This window comes from Scardinius erythrophthalmus (assembly GCF_964197995.2).
Source record: "Scardinius erythrophthalmus genome assembly, chromosome: 1".
In the NCBI taxonomy this organism is placed as follows: domain Eukaryota; kingdom Metazoa; phylum Chordata; class Actinopteri; order Cypriniformes; family Leuciscidae; genus Scardinius; species Scardinius erythrophthalmus.
This window is the reverse complement of record NC_138221.1, coordinates 18944237-18961459: the sequence shown is the minus strand read 5'-3', so window position 1 is coordinate 18961459 and position 17223 is coordinate 18944237. Positions and strand designations below refer to the sequence as shown.

The following is a 17223-nucleotide window of genomic DNA, read 5'->3' as shown; positions in this document are numbered from 1 at the left end:
GAAAAGATTGAGAAAAACTTTCTCTGAAATATATTTTATACTATTTGATTCATTTATTCAAAACCAAGGCAAGGATAGGCTACCAAATTATTTTTATCAATGTAATGTGATGACACATCCGTATCTCATATTTTCCTAATGTCTTGTACCATTAAATGTGGTATCATGTGGATGCATGCAATGCAAATGATATGCAGATGAGTATATGCATAGTAAAACTAGGCATTGTAAGCTCATATGGTTATTTCAGGGAGGATACGCATGTGTGCACAATCGTCCACTGACTAGGATTCATAAAGTGTATTTTGCGAAGGTTCTGGCGTACAAACGGTTTTATAAGTTTGAATATTACGCCATTTTTGGCTTTCAGGCGCACGTACAATTTTAGTAAGGATCCTACGCACAGTTTTATAAAAGAGACCCGTGATGTTAACAAGCAGAATCACCAAAGGAGAAATCACCTTTAAATCACCTTTAAATCACCTTTAAACATTTCATTCATTTCAATGACAACATGGTACCCAACAACAGTGATAGACTTTTCAAAGTCAGGTCACTTATTGATTCACTTATTGATTCGCCATTCAAAGGAAAATCAAGTCTCAAGCAATATATCCCCAATAAGCTATACAAATGGGGATACAAGATATTTGTGCTTTGCGACACAAAAGGCCTGGTGCATTCATTTGACATCTTTGCAGGGAAAATTGAGCCTGTACCAGGACTACCAGACATTGTGGCAAGTGGAAACATTGTGCTAAAGCTTGCACAAGTTATCCATGGTGCTGTCAATCATCTGGTGTACTTTGACAACTGGTTTTCCTCCTTGGATTTCTTTGTTGCTCTTGCAAACAATGGGATACCAGCTCTTGGGACTGTACGGCAGTGTCGCCTGCGAGGGTGCAGTTTCAGTGCAGACACAGAAATGAAGAAGAAGGGAAGAGGCACACTTGAAGAGCAACAGGTTGTTGTTGACAATGTGGAAATAAGAGCAGTCAAATGGTTTGACAACAGAGGGGTGATCGTTGCAAGCACTTTTGCCAGTGCACAGCCTGTTTCCAACATTGAAAGATGGGATAAAGATCTGAAACAGAAAGTGACTGTGGAATGCCCAAGCATCATTAGCCTGTACAACAAGTTCAATGGCGGCGTTGATGCTCTTGATGTACTGATTGCATATTACCGCATCCACGTAAGGTCAAAAAAGTACTATAGACCCTTTTAGGTAACACTGTATTTTACGGTGTCTGTGTTACAGAGTAATTACTTAATTAATTACTTAGTAGTAGACGTTGTAAAATATATAACAAAATGTAATTAACATGTAACTAAGTTATGGAACAGCCTGTACTTACAGATTGTAATTACGCACATGTAATAGGCAGCTACTGTTACACATATGTAAGTGGGTGAGTCACTGACAGTCCCAAGAAAGAAGCAGAAGGATTTGCTTGCTTTCAGAACATCTATTGCACAGGCACTCTGCATGCAAGGCAAGAATCTGTCAAAGAAGAAGAGGGGGTGGCCTTCATTGGATGTTGAAAGGGAGTTTGAGAAGAAGAAACATCGAGGTCCATCTACTGTTATGCCGACACATGAAGTCTGTTCAGATGCTGTGGGTCACTGGCAAGTGGTTGAAAGTGAGCGACAACGCTGCAAACTCCCACATTGCAAGGGTCAGACTGTAATCAAATGTGCAAAGTGCACCGTTCACCTGTGCCTCAACAAAAACAAGGACTGCTTTCGTGAATTTCATGCAAAGACACTTCGTCCCCTTGGAATTATAAGGTTCTATCTGCGTTCTGAGCAGTTTTGAGATATTGAGCTTTAAAGTTTTTGCATTCCATTCGACTGTGTAGAAAAGAACCTTTTTATTTTCTAAATAAAAAGTTCCAAAATGTAGCCTACACAACTTAAAAAACAACATCACATAATGTAAAGAAGTGGTCACAGAATAAGAATATGTGAATAACTAAATTTTGACAAAAATGTCAGATAGAACCTTATAATTCCAAGGGGATGACTTCAAGTGACATGGTCACTTTCCACATGACCCAGTTTCACATGACAGATGAAAAGTTCAGTAATTGTTTGTATCCTGAGAAATTTGAAATCTAAAAGCAGGCCAGTAAAGTTTGAGAAACCCTGCCCGAGTGACTCATGCAAAACACTAACTGTTTCATGTATCTGCTAAACAAATCAATCTCACAATAAGCACATTAGGCAATCTGAACTTGCACATTAGGCAACACTTTAAATCATCCACCCTTTCTCCAGAGCTGTTAATTTACATATTATAGTGTGTTCTTTTGTTCACTATGCACTGGAGAAACAAGGAAAGAGTTAAACAAACAGAGTGTAATTTATTTATTATAGTGTGTTTTTTTGTTCACTTATGCACTGGAGAAACAAGGAAAGAGTTAAACAAACAGAGTGTAATTTATTTATTATAGTGTGTTCTTTTGTTCACTATGCACTGGAGAAACAAGGAAAGCCTTTAACTGTCACCCCCCCTTTTTTCGCATAGACAAAAAAATCACTATACAAACTTAAATGGTTGTAGTTCAAGAATGCTTTGGAATATAGACATATGGTTGGTCTGAAAGTGAAACAGAAAAAAAGTTATATAAGTTTGAGTTTATGAAAATATAGAATGTAAAAATATAATTATTAATATTTTATATAAAATATATATATTACAAAATATATTTTACTCTAAAACTGCTAGAAAATTAAAGCCAAAAATCTAAACAAGTTGTGTTCCAAATTTTAGGTTGATATCTCAAAAAATGAGCTTTCAGTAAGATTTTATTTGGGCGCAGTACCAAACTTTTTCACTAGTTGGACAGCCAGCTTCCTTACTAACCATATAAGGGCGTCTCCATTTTCATATATGTTTTGAGTGATCTGAACCATTTATTTCCATAATTTCATACAATTTATGAAGCATACATCCTATTCAGAAATAGTATGGGTGTTTTGGCAGTATTTTATTTGATTTCAACCTCTAATAAACATAAAAAGAGCACATATGTGCATTATAGCTCGCTGCCGCTGCGTGCCGCATCACAAATCGAGAATCCATAATATTTTTCTTTATATTCTAAACATTTTCAGACCTTTTTTTCTCATAACATTTAATCTTTTGAACTCTTGGCATGAAAACAAACTGAGGTTTCTACCAATCTTTCATGATTTTTCATGTTTATTTCTATTTCAAAATAAAGGCCTAAACACGCCTAATGAATATGAAATATTCTTGTTGCAAATTGATAAATTACTGCTCCTCTGTAATTTATTTTAAAAAACAGTCACCAAATATGAAAACTAGAGATTGTAAGCTTTCAAATGATATATAGTTTGTCAATATTACTTTAGGTTTTTACTAAGATATTATTGTTCTAAATATATATGGGCAAACGTCCCACCTGTGGGACGGTGACAGTTAAGTGGTTGTAATTTATTTATTATAGTGTGTTTTTTTTGTTCACTTATGCACTGGAGAAACAGGGAAGAGATAAACAGAGTGTAACATGGAATGTATAAAAACTACAGTCAATGTTAGGGAGTATGAGAGGCACAATCTTGCTGTTGTCAAGATTCATTAATTTGTCAATTCAAGTTTAAAAGTTCTAACAACTTTGTGACATGAATAAAATCTACATAGGCCTACCTGAGATGGGAAAATGTGTTTTATTAATTTTACCATTTTGTAAAAAAAAAAAAATACCATAAATGCCTCTTGTCGCTAATTTGCATCATACCTAAATTTATATTCTACACAGTAAACATAGACAATTCAAATCATAATTTATTCATACCGCAATGCATGATGGGAGCCATTAATGAGTTGTGATTGGTGGAAGCCACTGCAACATGCTTTATTATTGTCACCATAGTTGAGATTCACAGGCTGATTATTGATGTCTGTGTTTCTAAATGAATTAATTTGAAAGTCTTTTGATCAGAACAATGTTTATGAAATATTTTAGTACTGATAATCATATGCTATTCAAATCACAAAGCTGCTGGTAACAAGTTAAACCAAACTATCTCAAAAAGTTTCATTTTTCAGATCGCAGCATGATTACGTCAAAACATAACCAACACTATCAGATCACACTTTACTTTGTTCATTTAACTGTCATAAATCAATAACAGCAGACAAACAACAGTAAAATTTAAAGTAAACATATAATGGTCTAGAGCCCAACTAAAGCAAACACCCATCACCATAATGGTAACTTACAATTTGTGATTTTCTCCTTCAGTGATTCTGCTTGTTAACATCAGGTGTCTTCAATGATGCTAAATCATCACTAAATTAATCACTTAATTATCTCATTAACTTTAACACCGCTTTAGTGTTACTTTAACACTCTGTAGAGTGGGACCATACTTGCTCTGAGCAGTGTTGATTTAACACTGTGGAATTTACTGTGTATATGCTATTGACAAATTAACAATCTCAACTTAATTTAGCATCAGCTTGAAGCCAGAAACACACATAATAATTTTTTTTTATATAATTGTAAATAAATTCAGGCGTCAAGGGGTTAAAGAATAGCACAGTTCACTCCACAGATAACCACACAGAGAAACGATATTGTTGGAATTACTTTCAGAACTATATTTTCTCCAGCTGAAAAACTTGTTTTGGATATTAATGTTGATATTGCTATTTACCTGTCTAAAAGAAATATTATTTTGCTTGCTTTTAAGTTTATGCCATATAAAGATTGAATGCCATATAAAAATGTAATGCTGCTAGGAAAGAACCAGCAATTCTTAAAATGGTGTTAAAGTAGAAACAAATGCATTTGACTTCCTCTTTTTTTTGAAAAACAGGATGAGATAAGCAAAGTTGTGAAAGTTAGTTTCCTGAACTTAATGTTTCTTAAGAAACATTATGTTTCTTAATGTTTCTGAACTTAATGTTTCATATACTGATTGGCTTCATCACTGTCTCCTCTCCACCAGTAAGCTAGTGTGTGGTGGGCGTTCTGGCGCAATATGGCTGCCGTCGCATCATCCAAGTGAATGCTGCACATTAGTGTAGATAATGTAAAGCGCATTTGAGGTCTCAGAAAAAGCGCTATATAAATGTAACGAATTATTATTAGTAGTATTATTAACCAAACATAGAGGTTGGGGGTGAAACACAGGGGTGAAGAGAACAAGTTGAAACTACCAGACCGACGAAGACTACAGTGAGCAAGAGTGCTAGAAGAAGACAACAGCGTAAATGACAGAGGAAGGATGGTTTGTATAACTACAAACTGAACCTCAAAAAAAAAGCAGCACAAAGTCTTTTCCATCATTCCTGAAAGGCTTCAACCTGCGGGCGGGGGAATATTATGAGTGAGCTGATTCAACTGGAGAAGCACATCCTTCCCACAGCATCAAATCAGTGTCAAAATGACAATAATGTATAGCTATATGATATAAAAATGACAAACATTCAGTAGTCATTTGGTTTGTATACACAGAAGATTATGTGTCTTGCCTCACACTCTCCCGCCCAGACCCATACTGTGTGTTTTTTTCTTTTTCTTTCTGAAAGTCATGTGATTTACTGGATCGAGAGAGCAGACATCTGACATATCAGTAACATGCAGATCCTGATTGGCTGGCATGCATCATGAGTACACTTATTTAAGCCCAGAACGTAACGGCAAAAGAATACAGCAGAAGAATTCAAGAAAACAAGACACATCTCTTATAGTTCCAGCAAAAAAACACAGTTTGCTGTTTGGAACACACATTTTCTCAGGTTTGACTTTTTACACATTTACATTTATTTATTATTTCACTTTTACAAAAAAAACATTTAATCATTTCTAATTCATGCACTTTCCGGGAATGTTTTTTTGTTTTGTTTTGGGCTATTCAGAATGTATCCTGTTTTTTTATGACGTGCATGTGTGTCTCACGCAGGTTATAGGCAGATTAGAGATTTTAAAATGCTAAATGTGGAAGCGCTGAACGGGTTTTAATGCATTAGAGTAGACCGTAGGATACACCTCATCGATGCAGCAAGCAGATAAGCCCAGACGAGCCCATTTATATAGTGTTGTGTTGTGTTGTGTTGTGTTTGAGAAGCTCGTTCAATAAGGATGATTATCGGACTGCATATAAAGTACAAATTTGCTTGATTAGAGACAATTGAAAAGATTTGTTTGTTTTTTTGCCGTGTTTTGTACATCATACGTTTTGATTGAGAAGCAGTGTTATGGATTAAGTGCTCAACTGGACTGATCACATTAAGTTTTCCGTATGTGTTGTACGTGAGGTACACAGCAAAATCCCCAGTGTTAAATTAACACTGAAAAGTGTGAATTATATAAACTCTGAGCAGAGTGTTAAATGAACACTGAAGCAGTGTTAAAGTTAATGAGCTAATTAAGTGAATATTTGAATGATGATTGAGCATTATTGAAGACACCCGATGTTAACAAGCAGAATCACTGAAGGAGAAAATCACACATTTTGAAGTCATCATTATGGTGATCAGTGTTTGCTTTAGTTGGGCTCTTGACCCATATGTTTACTTAAAATTTTGCTTGTCTGCTGTTATTGATTTATAACAGTCAGATGAACAAAGAGACAATGTGATCTGATGGTGTTGGTTATGTTTAGACAAAATCATGTTATGATCTGAAAAATGAAACTTATTGAGATAGTTTGGTTTAACTTGTTAATTACAGCAGCTCTGTGATTCTACAGCATAAGATTTTCTATATTTTTAATATAATCCAAAATAAATAAACATTGGTCTGATCAAAAGACTTTTAAATAAATATATTTAGAAACACAGACATCAATAATCAGTCTGTGAATCTCAACAATGGTAACAATAACTTTTCCTCTGGCTGCCACCAATCACAACTCATTAGTGGCTCCCATCATGCATTGCGGTATGAATATATTATGAACTGAATTGTCTTAGTAATTTCCTTTTCCTAATTGTATATTCTGCTCGTCACCATTGTTGAGATGCATAGACTGAATCTTGATGTCTGTGTGTGCCTAAAAGAAAGATTTTCTTTTTTTTTTTCAAAAAAGAAATCCTTTGTACTATATCTAAAATTCTAGATATGCAGAATCACAGTTATGCTGTAATCAACAACATAAATCTAAGTCAGAAATAAGGGTCTCATTGAGTTCAGTGAAGTTAATCAAGTTCAAATGATGATTGTCATAACATAACCATCAGATCACTTTTTTTCTTTATTCATCTGGCTGTTATAACTCACTAACAGCAGCCAAACAAAAATTAAAGTAAACATATGGGTCAAGAGCCCAACTAAAGCAAACACCCATCACCATAATGGTAACTTACAATGTGTGATTTTCTCCTTCAGTGATTCTGCTTGTTAACATCAGGTGTCTTCAATAATGGTCAATCATCACTCAATTAATCACTTAATTAGCTCATTAACTTTAACACTGCTTCAGTGTTCATTTAACACTCTGCTCAGAGTTTATATAATTCGCACTTTTCAGTGTTAATTTAACACTGGGGATTTTGCTGTGTAGAAACCACTGCAGAACTGAACTCCTGAACACTGCAGGGGCGGGGCTTAAACAGTCATAGTTGCACTACCCATACACACATAATTTTCTTTTGTTAAATATAAGCCATTTTCACGTGGATTTTGATTGGATCTATTTCTACAATATTTAACAACAATACTATTAAATAGTCACTTTTCTGTGCATATATTTATAAGATATCATGATGTACAATGAGGATTTTTTTTTTAATTACCATGTTAATGGATAATATAAACTATTAGTTCATGTTAGTTCATGATACTTTTAACCATATAATTTTGAAAAATATGAATAAATGTGTAAGTAAAATGTCTCCCTAATTGACTGTATTATGTGATAATATTATTTCCTTATAGCCTACACAGCAAAAAGTCCAGTGTTAAATTAACTCTCCTGGGAGTTTATATGGCTCCAGAGTCAGTGTTAAAATATGAGTGTTAAATTAACACTCAAGAGTGTTAAAGTTAATGAGCTCATTAAGTTATTCATTGAGTGATAATTGACCAATATTGAAGACACCAGATGTTAACAAGCAGAATCACCAAAGGAGAAAATCAATTTTTTTAAGCCACCGTTATGGTGATCAGTGTTTGCTTTAGTTGGACTCTTGACCCATAACACATTAACTTTAGATTTTGTTTGGCTGTTGTATCTGAGTTATAACTCTCAGATGAACAAAGAGAAAAGGTGATCAGGTGGTGTTGGTTATGATTTGATAATCAGAATTTGACCTGAATATCAACTCTCATTTAGAGAGTCAGGTTTACCTTGTTGATTACAGCAGCCTGTGATTCTACTGCAAATGATTTTTTATCATTATCAATATAATCCAAAATATTTCTAAAAAATTGTTCTGATAAAAAGACTTAGAAACTTACTTTATTTAGACACATTGACATCAATAATCAGCCTGTGAATCTCAACAATGGTGACAATAATAAAGCATGTTGCAGTGCATTCTGGGTGCCACCAATCAAAACTCATTCATGGCTCCCATCATGCATTGCGGTATGAATAAATTATGATCTGAATTGTCTTACTAATTTCCTTTTCCTAATTGAATATTCTGTTTGTCACCATAGTTGAGATTCATACACTGATTCTTGATGTCTGTGTGTGCCTAAAAGAAAGATTTTGTTTTATCAGAACAACTTTTAAGAAATCCTTTACACTAATTAGAAAAAAAAGTTCTTATGCTGTAGAATCACAGTGATGCTGTAATCAACAATATACATTTAAGTCAGAGATTAGACTCTAAATGAGATCAGTGATTCAGGTGAAATTATGATTATGTCAAAACATAACCAACAAAACCTGATCAACTTTCTCTTTGTTCATCTGGCAGTTATAACTCAGATACAACAGCCAAAGATAATCTAATGTTTACAGTTTAAGGGTCAAGAGCCCAACTAAAGCAAACACTGATCACCATAACGGTGTCTTAAAAAATTTGATTTTCTCCTTCAGTGATTCTGCTTGCTAACATCAGGTGTCTTCAATAATGCTCAATCATCACTCAATGAATCACTTAATGAGCTCATTAAGTTTAACACTCTTGAGTGTTAATTTAACACTCATATTTTAACACTGACTCTGGAGCCATATAAACTCCCAGGAGAGTTAATTTAACACTGGACTTTTTGCTGTGTATGCTCATGTTGTGAACTTGTGACAAATAATAGCCTATAACGACACATAAAGAGGTTTGTGCATTTAATGTCAAATATAGGCCTATAGGCGCACATTACTAACGTGCTCTTTTCTTGCGTCGCGCCTGGAGCCGCATTGAGCTGAGTGTATGATAGGGCCCATTATGAATAAAGGTGACTTGACTAAACACTGGTGATAATGTGGAAGGTAACTGTACACACAATAATATTCATGGTGGCACTTTCAGTAACTGCTTTGGTCTTCATAACAAGTTTTAAAGTTGTTCTGCTTTAATACGTAATAAGTTTGTGTTTGTTGTGTGTAGAACAGAAGAACTGAAGTGAAATCAGAGCAGCAGAAGTTTCTGTTTATCTGACAGATTACAGCTGTTGACGTGAGTAAATATTTCCCTTTCTTCTGAATGAAATTAAGTCTTGAAATTGAGGAGAATTTTGAAACAAAGTTTTTTTTTTTCTCTTCCAGAAGCACACATTATTTTATCCCGGCCTGAAGAGAAGATCTTGAAGAGCTTGTGTTTTAGCTCTACATCTGTCTCAAGATGCTTGGAAACCAACGTAAATCATCTAATCCTAAATCTTCTGGAAGTGATAAAAAGAAAGCTTCCGAAAAAGAGGAAGAAAAGTTACCAAAAAAGCTACTAAATGAAATAGCCGAGGACGTATCATCATATTTGAAAAAGTTTTCTCACTATAAAAAATATGAAAAAGATATTACAAAGGCATATAAAAAGTATTATCCTACTGCTGATGCACTGCCTGATTGCTGGCCAGTGGAATTCATCAACATAGCTTGGAGAAAAACAAAACAAATGCACAGATTCTCAGGAGGAAAAAAATGCTGGTCACTTGCTATATTATTCCAGGTGATGAAAAGAAGTCAGGGTTATGATGAGCGTGAAAGAGAAGCACAGACTGATGTGAAGAAGGAGAGTCAGCAGTCTGGAGGAGATCCCAGTGCTAATGAAACAGTCTACATACGCATCCCATTCTCAGAGATGATTGATGGCAAAGAATGCTATATATCAGATACAGTTGCAGAGGACAAAGAAAGCAAGACCTCAGATACATATGAAAAGAACAAAGAAAGCAAGGCCTCAGGAACAGATGCAATGGACATCGTTGAAAGCTGTCAGAATAAAGTGGTATACAAATTAATAGACAAAGTTCCTTCACCTACTCAAATACTCCCCAAAATGTTTTACATTACGTTATATGACAATCAAACCAGGAATGCTGCATGGGTGTATGAGATATTGAACAAGAGTACTAAAGCTAATAATAATGTAGATACTACTGATAAGAAATTTAAAGATGATCTTTCAGTTCATCCACTCTTCCGGCCATCTACGAACACGTATGAGAAAACGGGATACGACCGAGGTCATCTCGCTGCGGCTCACAATCACAGCTGGTGTCAGAAAGCCTATAAAGACACTTATTTCATAAGCAACGCTGTACCACAGCAGGGTGGTTTTAACTCTGGCATCTGGTTAACGTTGGAGAAGCTTTGTCGGAAAATAGCTGAGAAAAAAGAAGTCCGTAACGTCCATGTGTACACTGGACCACTGTACCTATCAAGCGACAGAGAGTCAGAGGATAAAAATGATCAAAATAAAAGAAAAAAGCCTGTGAAAAACACTGTGGAAGAGAAAGCAAATAATAATGATCAAGTGAAAAGAAAAAAGCTTGAGGAAAACACTGAGGGAGAGAAAGCAAATCATAATGATCAAGTGAAAAGAAAAAAGCCTGAGGAAAACACTGAGGGAGAGAAAGCAAATCATAATGATCAAAAGAAAAGCAAAAAGCATATGAAATTCGAGTGTTTGGGAGGGAAAGCAGTGCCAACTCACTTGTTTAAGGTGATAATTGTGGAGAATAATGACGGGGAAGTACTAGCACCACAATGCTATAAGATGCCTAATGACATGGAAGAACTAGATCAACAACGCAATAAGATGCCCAATGGCAAGGAATTACAAAGCTACAGGTATACGATGCCCAGTAAAAACTCAGATGAAATGAAGAAGATAGAGGCCATAAAGAGATCTCTAATTAAAATGGAACCATTCAAAGCGACAATCAAAAAAATCCAGACAGAATCTGGGCTGATCTTCGAGGATAGAAAAGATAATCAGACAAACTCTGGGCTCAAAGAGGAAATCAAAGAGGAAATAACGGACGAAACATATAAAGTGAAATGGACAGACAAAAACCATGAATCTTGGAAAAATGAATGGATAGTGAAAGTGAGCGGCTCATACACTGATCACAGTGATCGTGCTGTATTGCACTGAACACAGCGAGTCGAGTTTGATCTTCTTTTACGGGTGTGTTTGGATGATCATCTGTAGAAGAAAAGAGGGAACGTTTGTTTGACCATACAAGTGCAAGTGTCCATGAAACTTTTCTTTATTATTACTACTACTTTTTCTAAATGCATAACAAATACCATAGAGAAGCAGCGGTCATGTGTGTTCAACATGCTCCAATATTGTGTAAAAAAACATCCCATGTGGAGACATTATGATATTGTCTTGAGGAAAAGCAAACTGTACAGTTCTGTAAAGTGCAGGATACTTTGAGGAAGCTAAAATATAACCATTTTGATTTATTTCACCTTTTTTTAGTTCCTACATAACTCCAATTTTTCCAATTTATATTTATTATTCTTAGTTTATAATTCTTAAATGTGGAAAAATATAATGAGTTTCCAAATGTGTATCTGAGTGAACAGCATTCAATGAGATATTAATAGTTATTTGCTCATGTTTCTATCGTTCTCTATTTTTCCTTTGAAATGTTTGCATTAATTCTGTTTGTTTTGCAAGACAGACAAATATAAAGAGGTGATGGAGAAAACCAAATACTGAGTTTGTTCTTGTCTTGATGTCTATATTACAGTATACATTACATTACAGACATATATATATTGTTTTTTATAGTATTTTATTCATTGATTAACACCTTATTCTAATACTTTGATATTTGTTGTTGTTATATTGTATATTTCATTTTTTATCATTATTCATTTTTTTTTTAGTAATGATTTCAAAATATTGTTTGTAGACACAATCACACCAATAAAGTATTTGACATTGAACTGAACTGAAACTGACTTTGACATTGCTGTTGCAGAACAAACACTCTCAATCATTTCTACTTTCATTTCAGATTTAAAACAATATTATTGTTAAGATCCATTATTGCTACTTTCATTTTCTGAGAACATTATTGGAGAGATTAGACATCAATGACCTCTGATCGATCATGTTTTTAGAGACAGACAAGTCCGGCAGATCTGCACTCAAATGATGTTTAGATGGGACGTCCACTAAGAACTGGACGGTTTTGTTGTTATTAGGACGGAGGTCTGTACGGGTGTTTAAAGTGGATTTTTGTACTAAGTTTTACCCAATAAATTGGGTTTTAAAGGGGGGGTGAAACACTCAGTTTCAGTTTCATGTTAATCTTGAGTACCTATAGAGTAGTATTGCATCTTTCATATCTCCAAAAAGTATTTAGTTTTGTTATATTCATAAAAGAAAGATAGGCTGTACCGAGTCTTTCCGGACAAAATCGAGCAGCTGGAGGCGTGCCGTGTGGGCGGAGCTAAAGAATCACGAGCATACATACAGAACGCGTTTTTGCTTAGAAAAACGTGAGATGGGCAGTGAAATGGGGGAAAAACACAAGGTCTCGAGAGTTTTTTTAAAAGTAGAAATGATTTTAACTTGAGCGCAGTGTTTTTAGAACACCATGTCATGCGCGCGTTTTACAACATTTGTGTGTGTTTACTCGTGGTTTATGAGGACATGAATTGGTTTATGGATTATTGTATGTGACTTAGCAGTAGCAAGCGGAACAGTTTTGCACATCAGACTAGTATTTTCATAGAAAAACAATGTAATAGTAACGCATTTCAATGAAGAAGTGCGCTTTGTGTGAACGGCCCCTACACTGTAAAAAATTATCGTAATTTTAACGGTAAAAGACTGTAAAAATGCTACAGTGAAAAACTGTTAATTGGTTAACAGAAAGTTTCCGTACTATATACGGTAAATAACTGTGATAGATCTAACGGTACATTTAATGTAATTTTACTGTAACATACCGTTAAATTTACAGTTTTTGAAAGTGAAAAAACAACTCATTGTATCATTTACAGTGAAAAACCGTAAATTGACATTCCCACAATTCCCTGTGACACTTCACATTTGATGTATTTTTGTTGAAATCACTATGTTTGTTTCTTCATAATTTTCTTTGTTTTTTCTAATCAGTTATGTACATTAGGGGTTTATGTTACATTTAATGTTGTTAAATTAATGTTTATTGCATTTTTAAAATTTCATGTGTTACCATGATGGTGTTTAATGTTTGTGTGAATGACACTGTGCAGCTTCTATATATATTAGTTTTAACTCTCTTGTGGAAGAACTGCTTATGTTGAGCTTTGATTGATCATGTGACTCTCATCACTGCTGTGATTGGTGGTTATCAGTGTAAAAAACAGATATTAATACTTCAATAGGACGGTAAATTAACATTATATCATAGTACCGAAATCCAATGTTAAATATACAGTATTTTTCCGTTTTTTAACAGGAATTTTCTGGCGCCCCAGCTGCCAGAAAATTACCGTTTTTTTACGGGTTTTTTTTTTACAGTGTAGGTTTATTATCAGAGTTGTATAGTCCAGGGGTCAGAAAGTAGAAGTCCTGCCATATGGTTATTCCACCCATGAACTCAGTCAGCTGATTTCACTAATTAGTTCTCTCTCCTGGCTGAAAAACTGCTAATTAGCAAATCCAGGTGACTGGAACAAAATTCTGAGCAGGACTTTTACTTTCTGAACCTGGACTTTACACCTCTGAAGAGAACAGAAAAAGAGCCGAGCAGAAACACAAGAACTACAACTGACTTCAGCCACAGCCTTAGATGAAATCCACTGAAGATAAAAGAAGACATTAAATCTGTGAAGATCTCAGCAGAGGAGGATTAAACAACTCCACAAACAGCATTACCAGCTTCACTTATTACTGACCAGACTGACTTTATTTCTGTCAGAACTCCTTATTGAGATGTTTAATTTGAAGTTACCATAACAGTGATTAGCGTTTCCATTAGTTGGGCTTCTTAACTCTTAAATTTATTTTTGTCTTTTTTGGTTGCTGTGACAGTGTGTTTGTCAAACACATTTGCAGCAGCAAAGAAAACTAAAATTAATCAGGGCAGGTGATGTTGGTTACCTGTTGATGGCTTTTGTAATTATAATGCTGTTACCTGAATCACTGATGTAATTTGTATAATAAAGTTGTTTTGTTCAAATAAAATCAGAAACCCTGTGTTACTGCAGTATGAGATCAAGCAATATTATACCTATCAGTTCTAAATATTTTAACAAAGAATTTTAAACAACATTGAGAATAAAAGTTACCTATATTGTGACACACACACTTATCAACAATCAGCGCGTGTCTCAACAATGGTGACAATCAAAAATATTCAGATAAACAGATCAACTCTGAACATTACAAAAAAGCTACTAAATGTCACTACAAAAACAACAGCAAAAAAGAAAAGCAAATATTTAAAATGATACAAAACAATAGGACAATTCAGCTGCATAATTTATTCATGTTGCAATGCATGCTGGGAGTTTTGGACTATGCTGGTACCCAGCATGCATTGCAGCAAGGTATTTTTGATTGTCACCATTGTTGAGATTAATATGCTGATTATTGATGTTTATCATAGTAGAGTAACATTTAGTGCCTAAGTTAATAAAATTCTTCTAACTGATTCTTATAGTACTGCTGTATCTTTTAATGAAGTACCTCAGGGTTTATGATGTGAAAATATTATTGGAATACAATCGTTAGATTTGAAAAGCGTCAGTGGAGCAGAATACTTCATGATGATTATAAAACCATCAACAGGTAACCATCATCACCTGATATCATTTCACTTTAGCTTTCTTTGCTGCTGCAAATGTGTTTAACAAACACACTGTCACAACTGCCAGAAAAGACAAAAGATATAATCAGAGTTAATAGTCCAACTAATGGAAACACTAATCACTGTTATGGTGACTTTAAATGAACCACATTAGAGTTAAACCTCTGTTAATTCTCAATAAAACTTTTGTAGACGTCTGACAGAAATAAAGTCAGTCTGGTTAGTAATAAGTGAAGCTGGTAATGCTGTTTGTGGAGTTGTTTAATCCTCCTCTGCTGAGATCTTCACAGATTTAATGTCTTCTTTTATCTTCAGTTGATTTCATCTAAGGCTGTGTCTGAAGTCAGTTGTAGTTCTTGTGTTTCTGCTCGTCTCTTTTTCTGTTCTCTTCTTTCCTTCAGTGATTCTGCTTGTTAACAGGTTTATTAAGGCTGAGATGACTCCATATTTAATATACACAGATTTTGTGGCTCAGATAAGGTCCAGTTCTGGTTTATTTCTTTACTCTTGGCTGACATGTAGTCAGAGGTGTAAAGTCCAGGTTCAGAAAGTAAAAGTCCTCCTCAGTAAATAATAATAGAAGAAAATCCAAGGCACTCTTCTTTTAGAAATTAATAAAAAGCCTTTATTTGACTGGCTATTTCATGTTAGAAAATTTAAAAGACATGGGGAAAAAAACAAAACAACCCACGCGTAGCGGCACAAACAGCCTTCTTCAGGGTATGTTTTACAATCAAACACTTTCCTCTTTTATAGGTGCTAATTAGAAACACCTGAATGACAAAATACATGCACATACAGAGAAGATCCACTAGGAGGTTGCATTACAAATTTCATCAAAGAGAAAAGAAGAAGAAGAAGAAGATAGAAAAAAAAAAAAACACATGTGTACATACATAAACATACTCATAGGCCTATACACACACAAAAAAAAAAAAAAAAAAAAAAAAAAAAAAAAAAACACTTCACAAAAAAGGACTAAAATCTATTTCTTCATTCAACCCAGGGTATACTGTGGCCTGTAACTCATATATATAGAATGTTTCTCTCTGTAAAAGTAATTTTAAACGGTCACCACCCCGAATACTCTTTTCGATCGTTTCTAAACCCTCAACCATTAGGCCTTCTGGATTGCTATTGTGCACATTTAAGAAATGTTTTGCCATGGGGTAATCTAAATTAGCTTTTCTAATGGCATTCTTATGCTCTGATACTCTGTCTTTGAGACGTCTCTTGGTCCGGCCAACATAAAAGCATCCACATTTGCATGATAACCTGTATACCACAAACGTGGTATTGCAATTAATGAATGTCTTTATGTTGTACCTCTTATCAGTCTTGAAATTACAGAAGTCTTTACATTCTTTAATACTAGAGCAATGGTTACAAAACCCACATCTGTAAGTACCTTTTAACTGTCTTTTAAGCCAAGTGGTCTGTTTTTTGGCAGGAAGATGACTAGATACTAGCCTATCTCGCAGAGTTGGAGCCCTCTTGAAGCTAATTTTTGGAGATGCAGAAAACACTTCTCTGAGAACAGGATCACTCTCAATGAGATTCCAATTTGAGTGTATGATCCTTTTTATGGGATTAGCCAAAGAGCTATATTCTGTCACAAAATAGGCCTGATTTTGTAAACAGGGTCGTTTTGTCTTCTTCTGGAATAGCTCTGGTCTAGAAATACACTGGGCTTTCTTATAAGCATTTTGTACAATTTCTGTGTGATAACCCCTTTCCAAGAATCGGTTCGACAGGACTTTAGCTTGCACTTCATATTCATTATCAGTGTCACAAATACGTCTAAGGCGTTGGAACTGGCCAAAAGGTATATTGTTTTTTAGCCAATTTGGATGGAAACTATCTGCTTTTAACATCGTGTTCCTATCTGTTGTTTTACGATATACAGTAGTATGGAGTTTCTTATCTTTGCCAATAGAAATGGTTAGATCTAAAAAGTTAATACTAGTTTTGGAATGTTCCAAACACAATTTTATATTCCTATCATTATTGTTCAAGTGATCATAAAATTGTAACAATT

General features: G+C 34.6%; 1 protein-coding gene across 1 annotated transcript in view; it reads left to right on the top strand.

Annotated features, from left to right (window-relative positions):
• The window catches only part of LOC308699940 (uncharacterized protein), a 68662-nt gene extending 56330 nt beyond the window's left edge, over positions 1 to 12332 (top strand). The window contains exons 2-4 of the mRNA XM_081381131.1: positions 5564 to 5773; positions 9533 to 9601; positions 9691 to 12332. Of these exons, the coding sequence (XP_081237257.1) occupies positions 9767 to 11521 (1755 nt within the window). The 5' untranslated portion in view covers positions 5564 to 5773; positions 9533 to 9601; positions 9691 to 9766 and the 3' untranslated portion in view covers positions 11522 to 12332. The remainder of the gene's footprint in view (positions 1 to 5563; positions 5774 to 9532; positions 9602 to 9690) is intronic.
• Positions 12333 to 17223: the final 4891 nt, after the last annotated feature.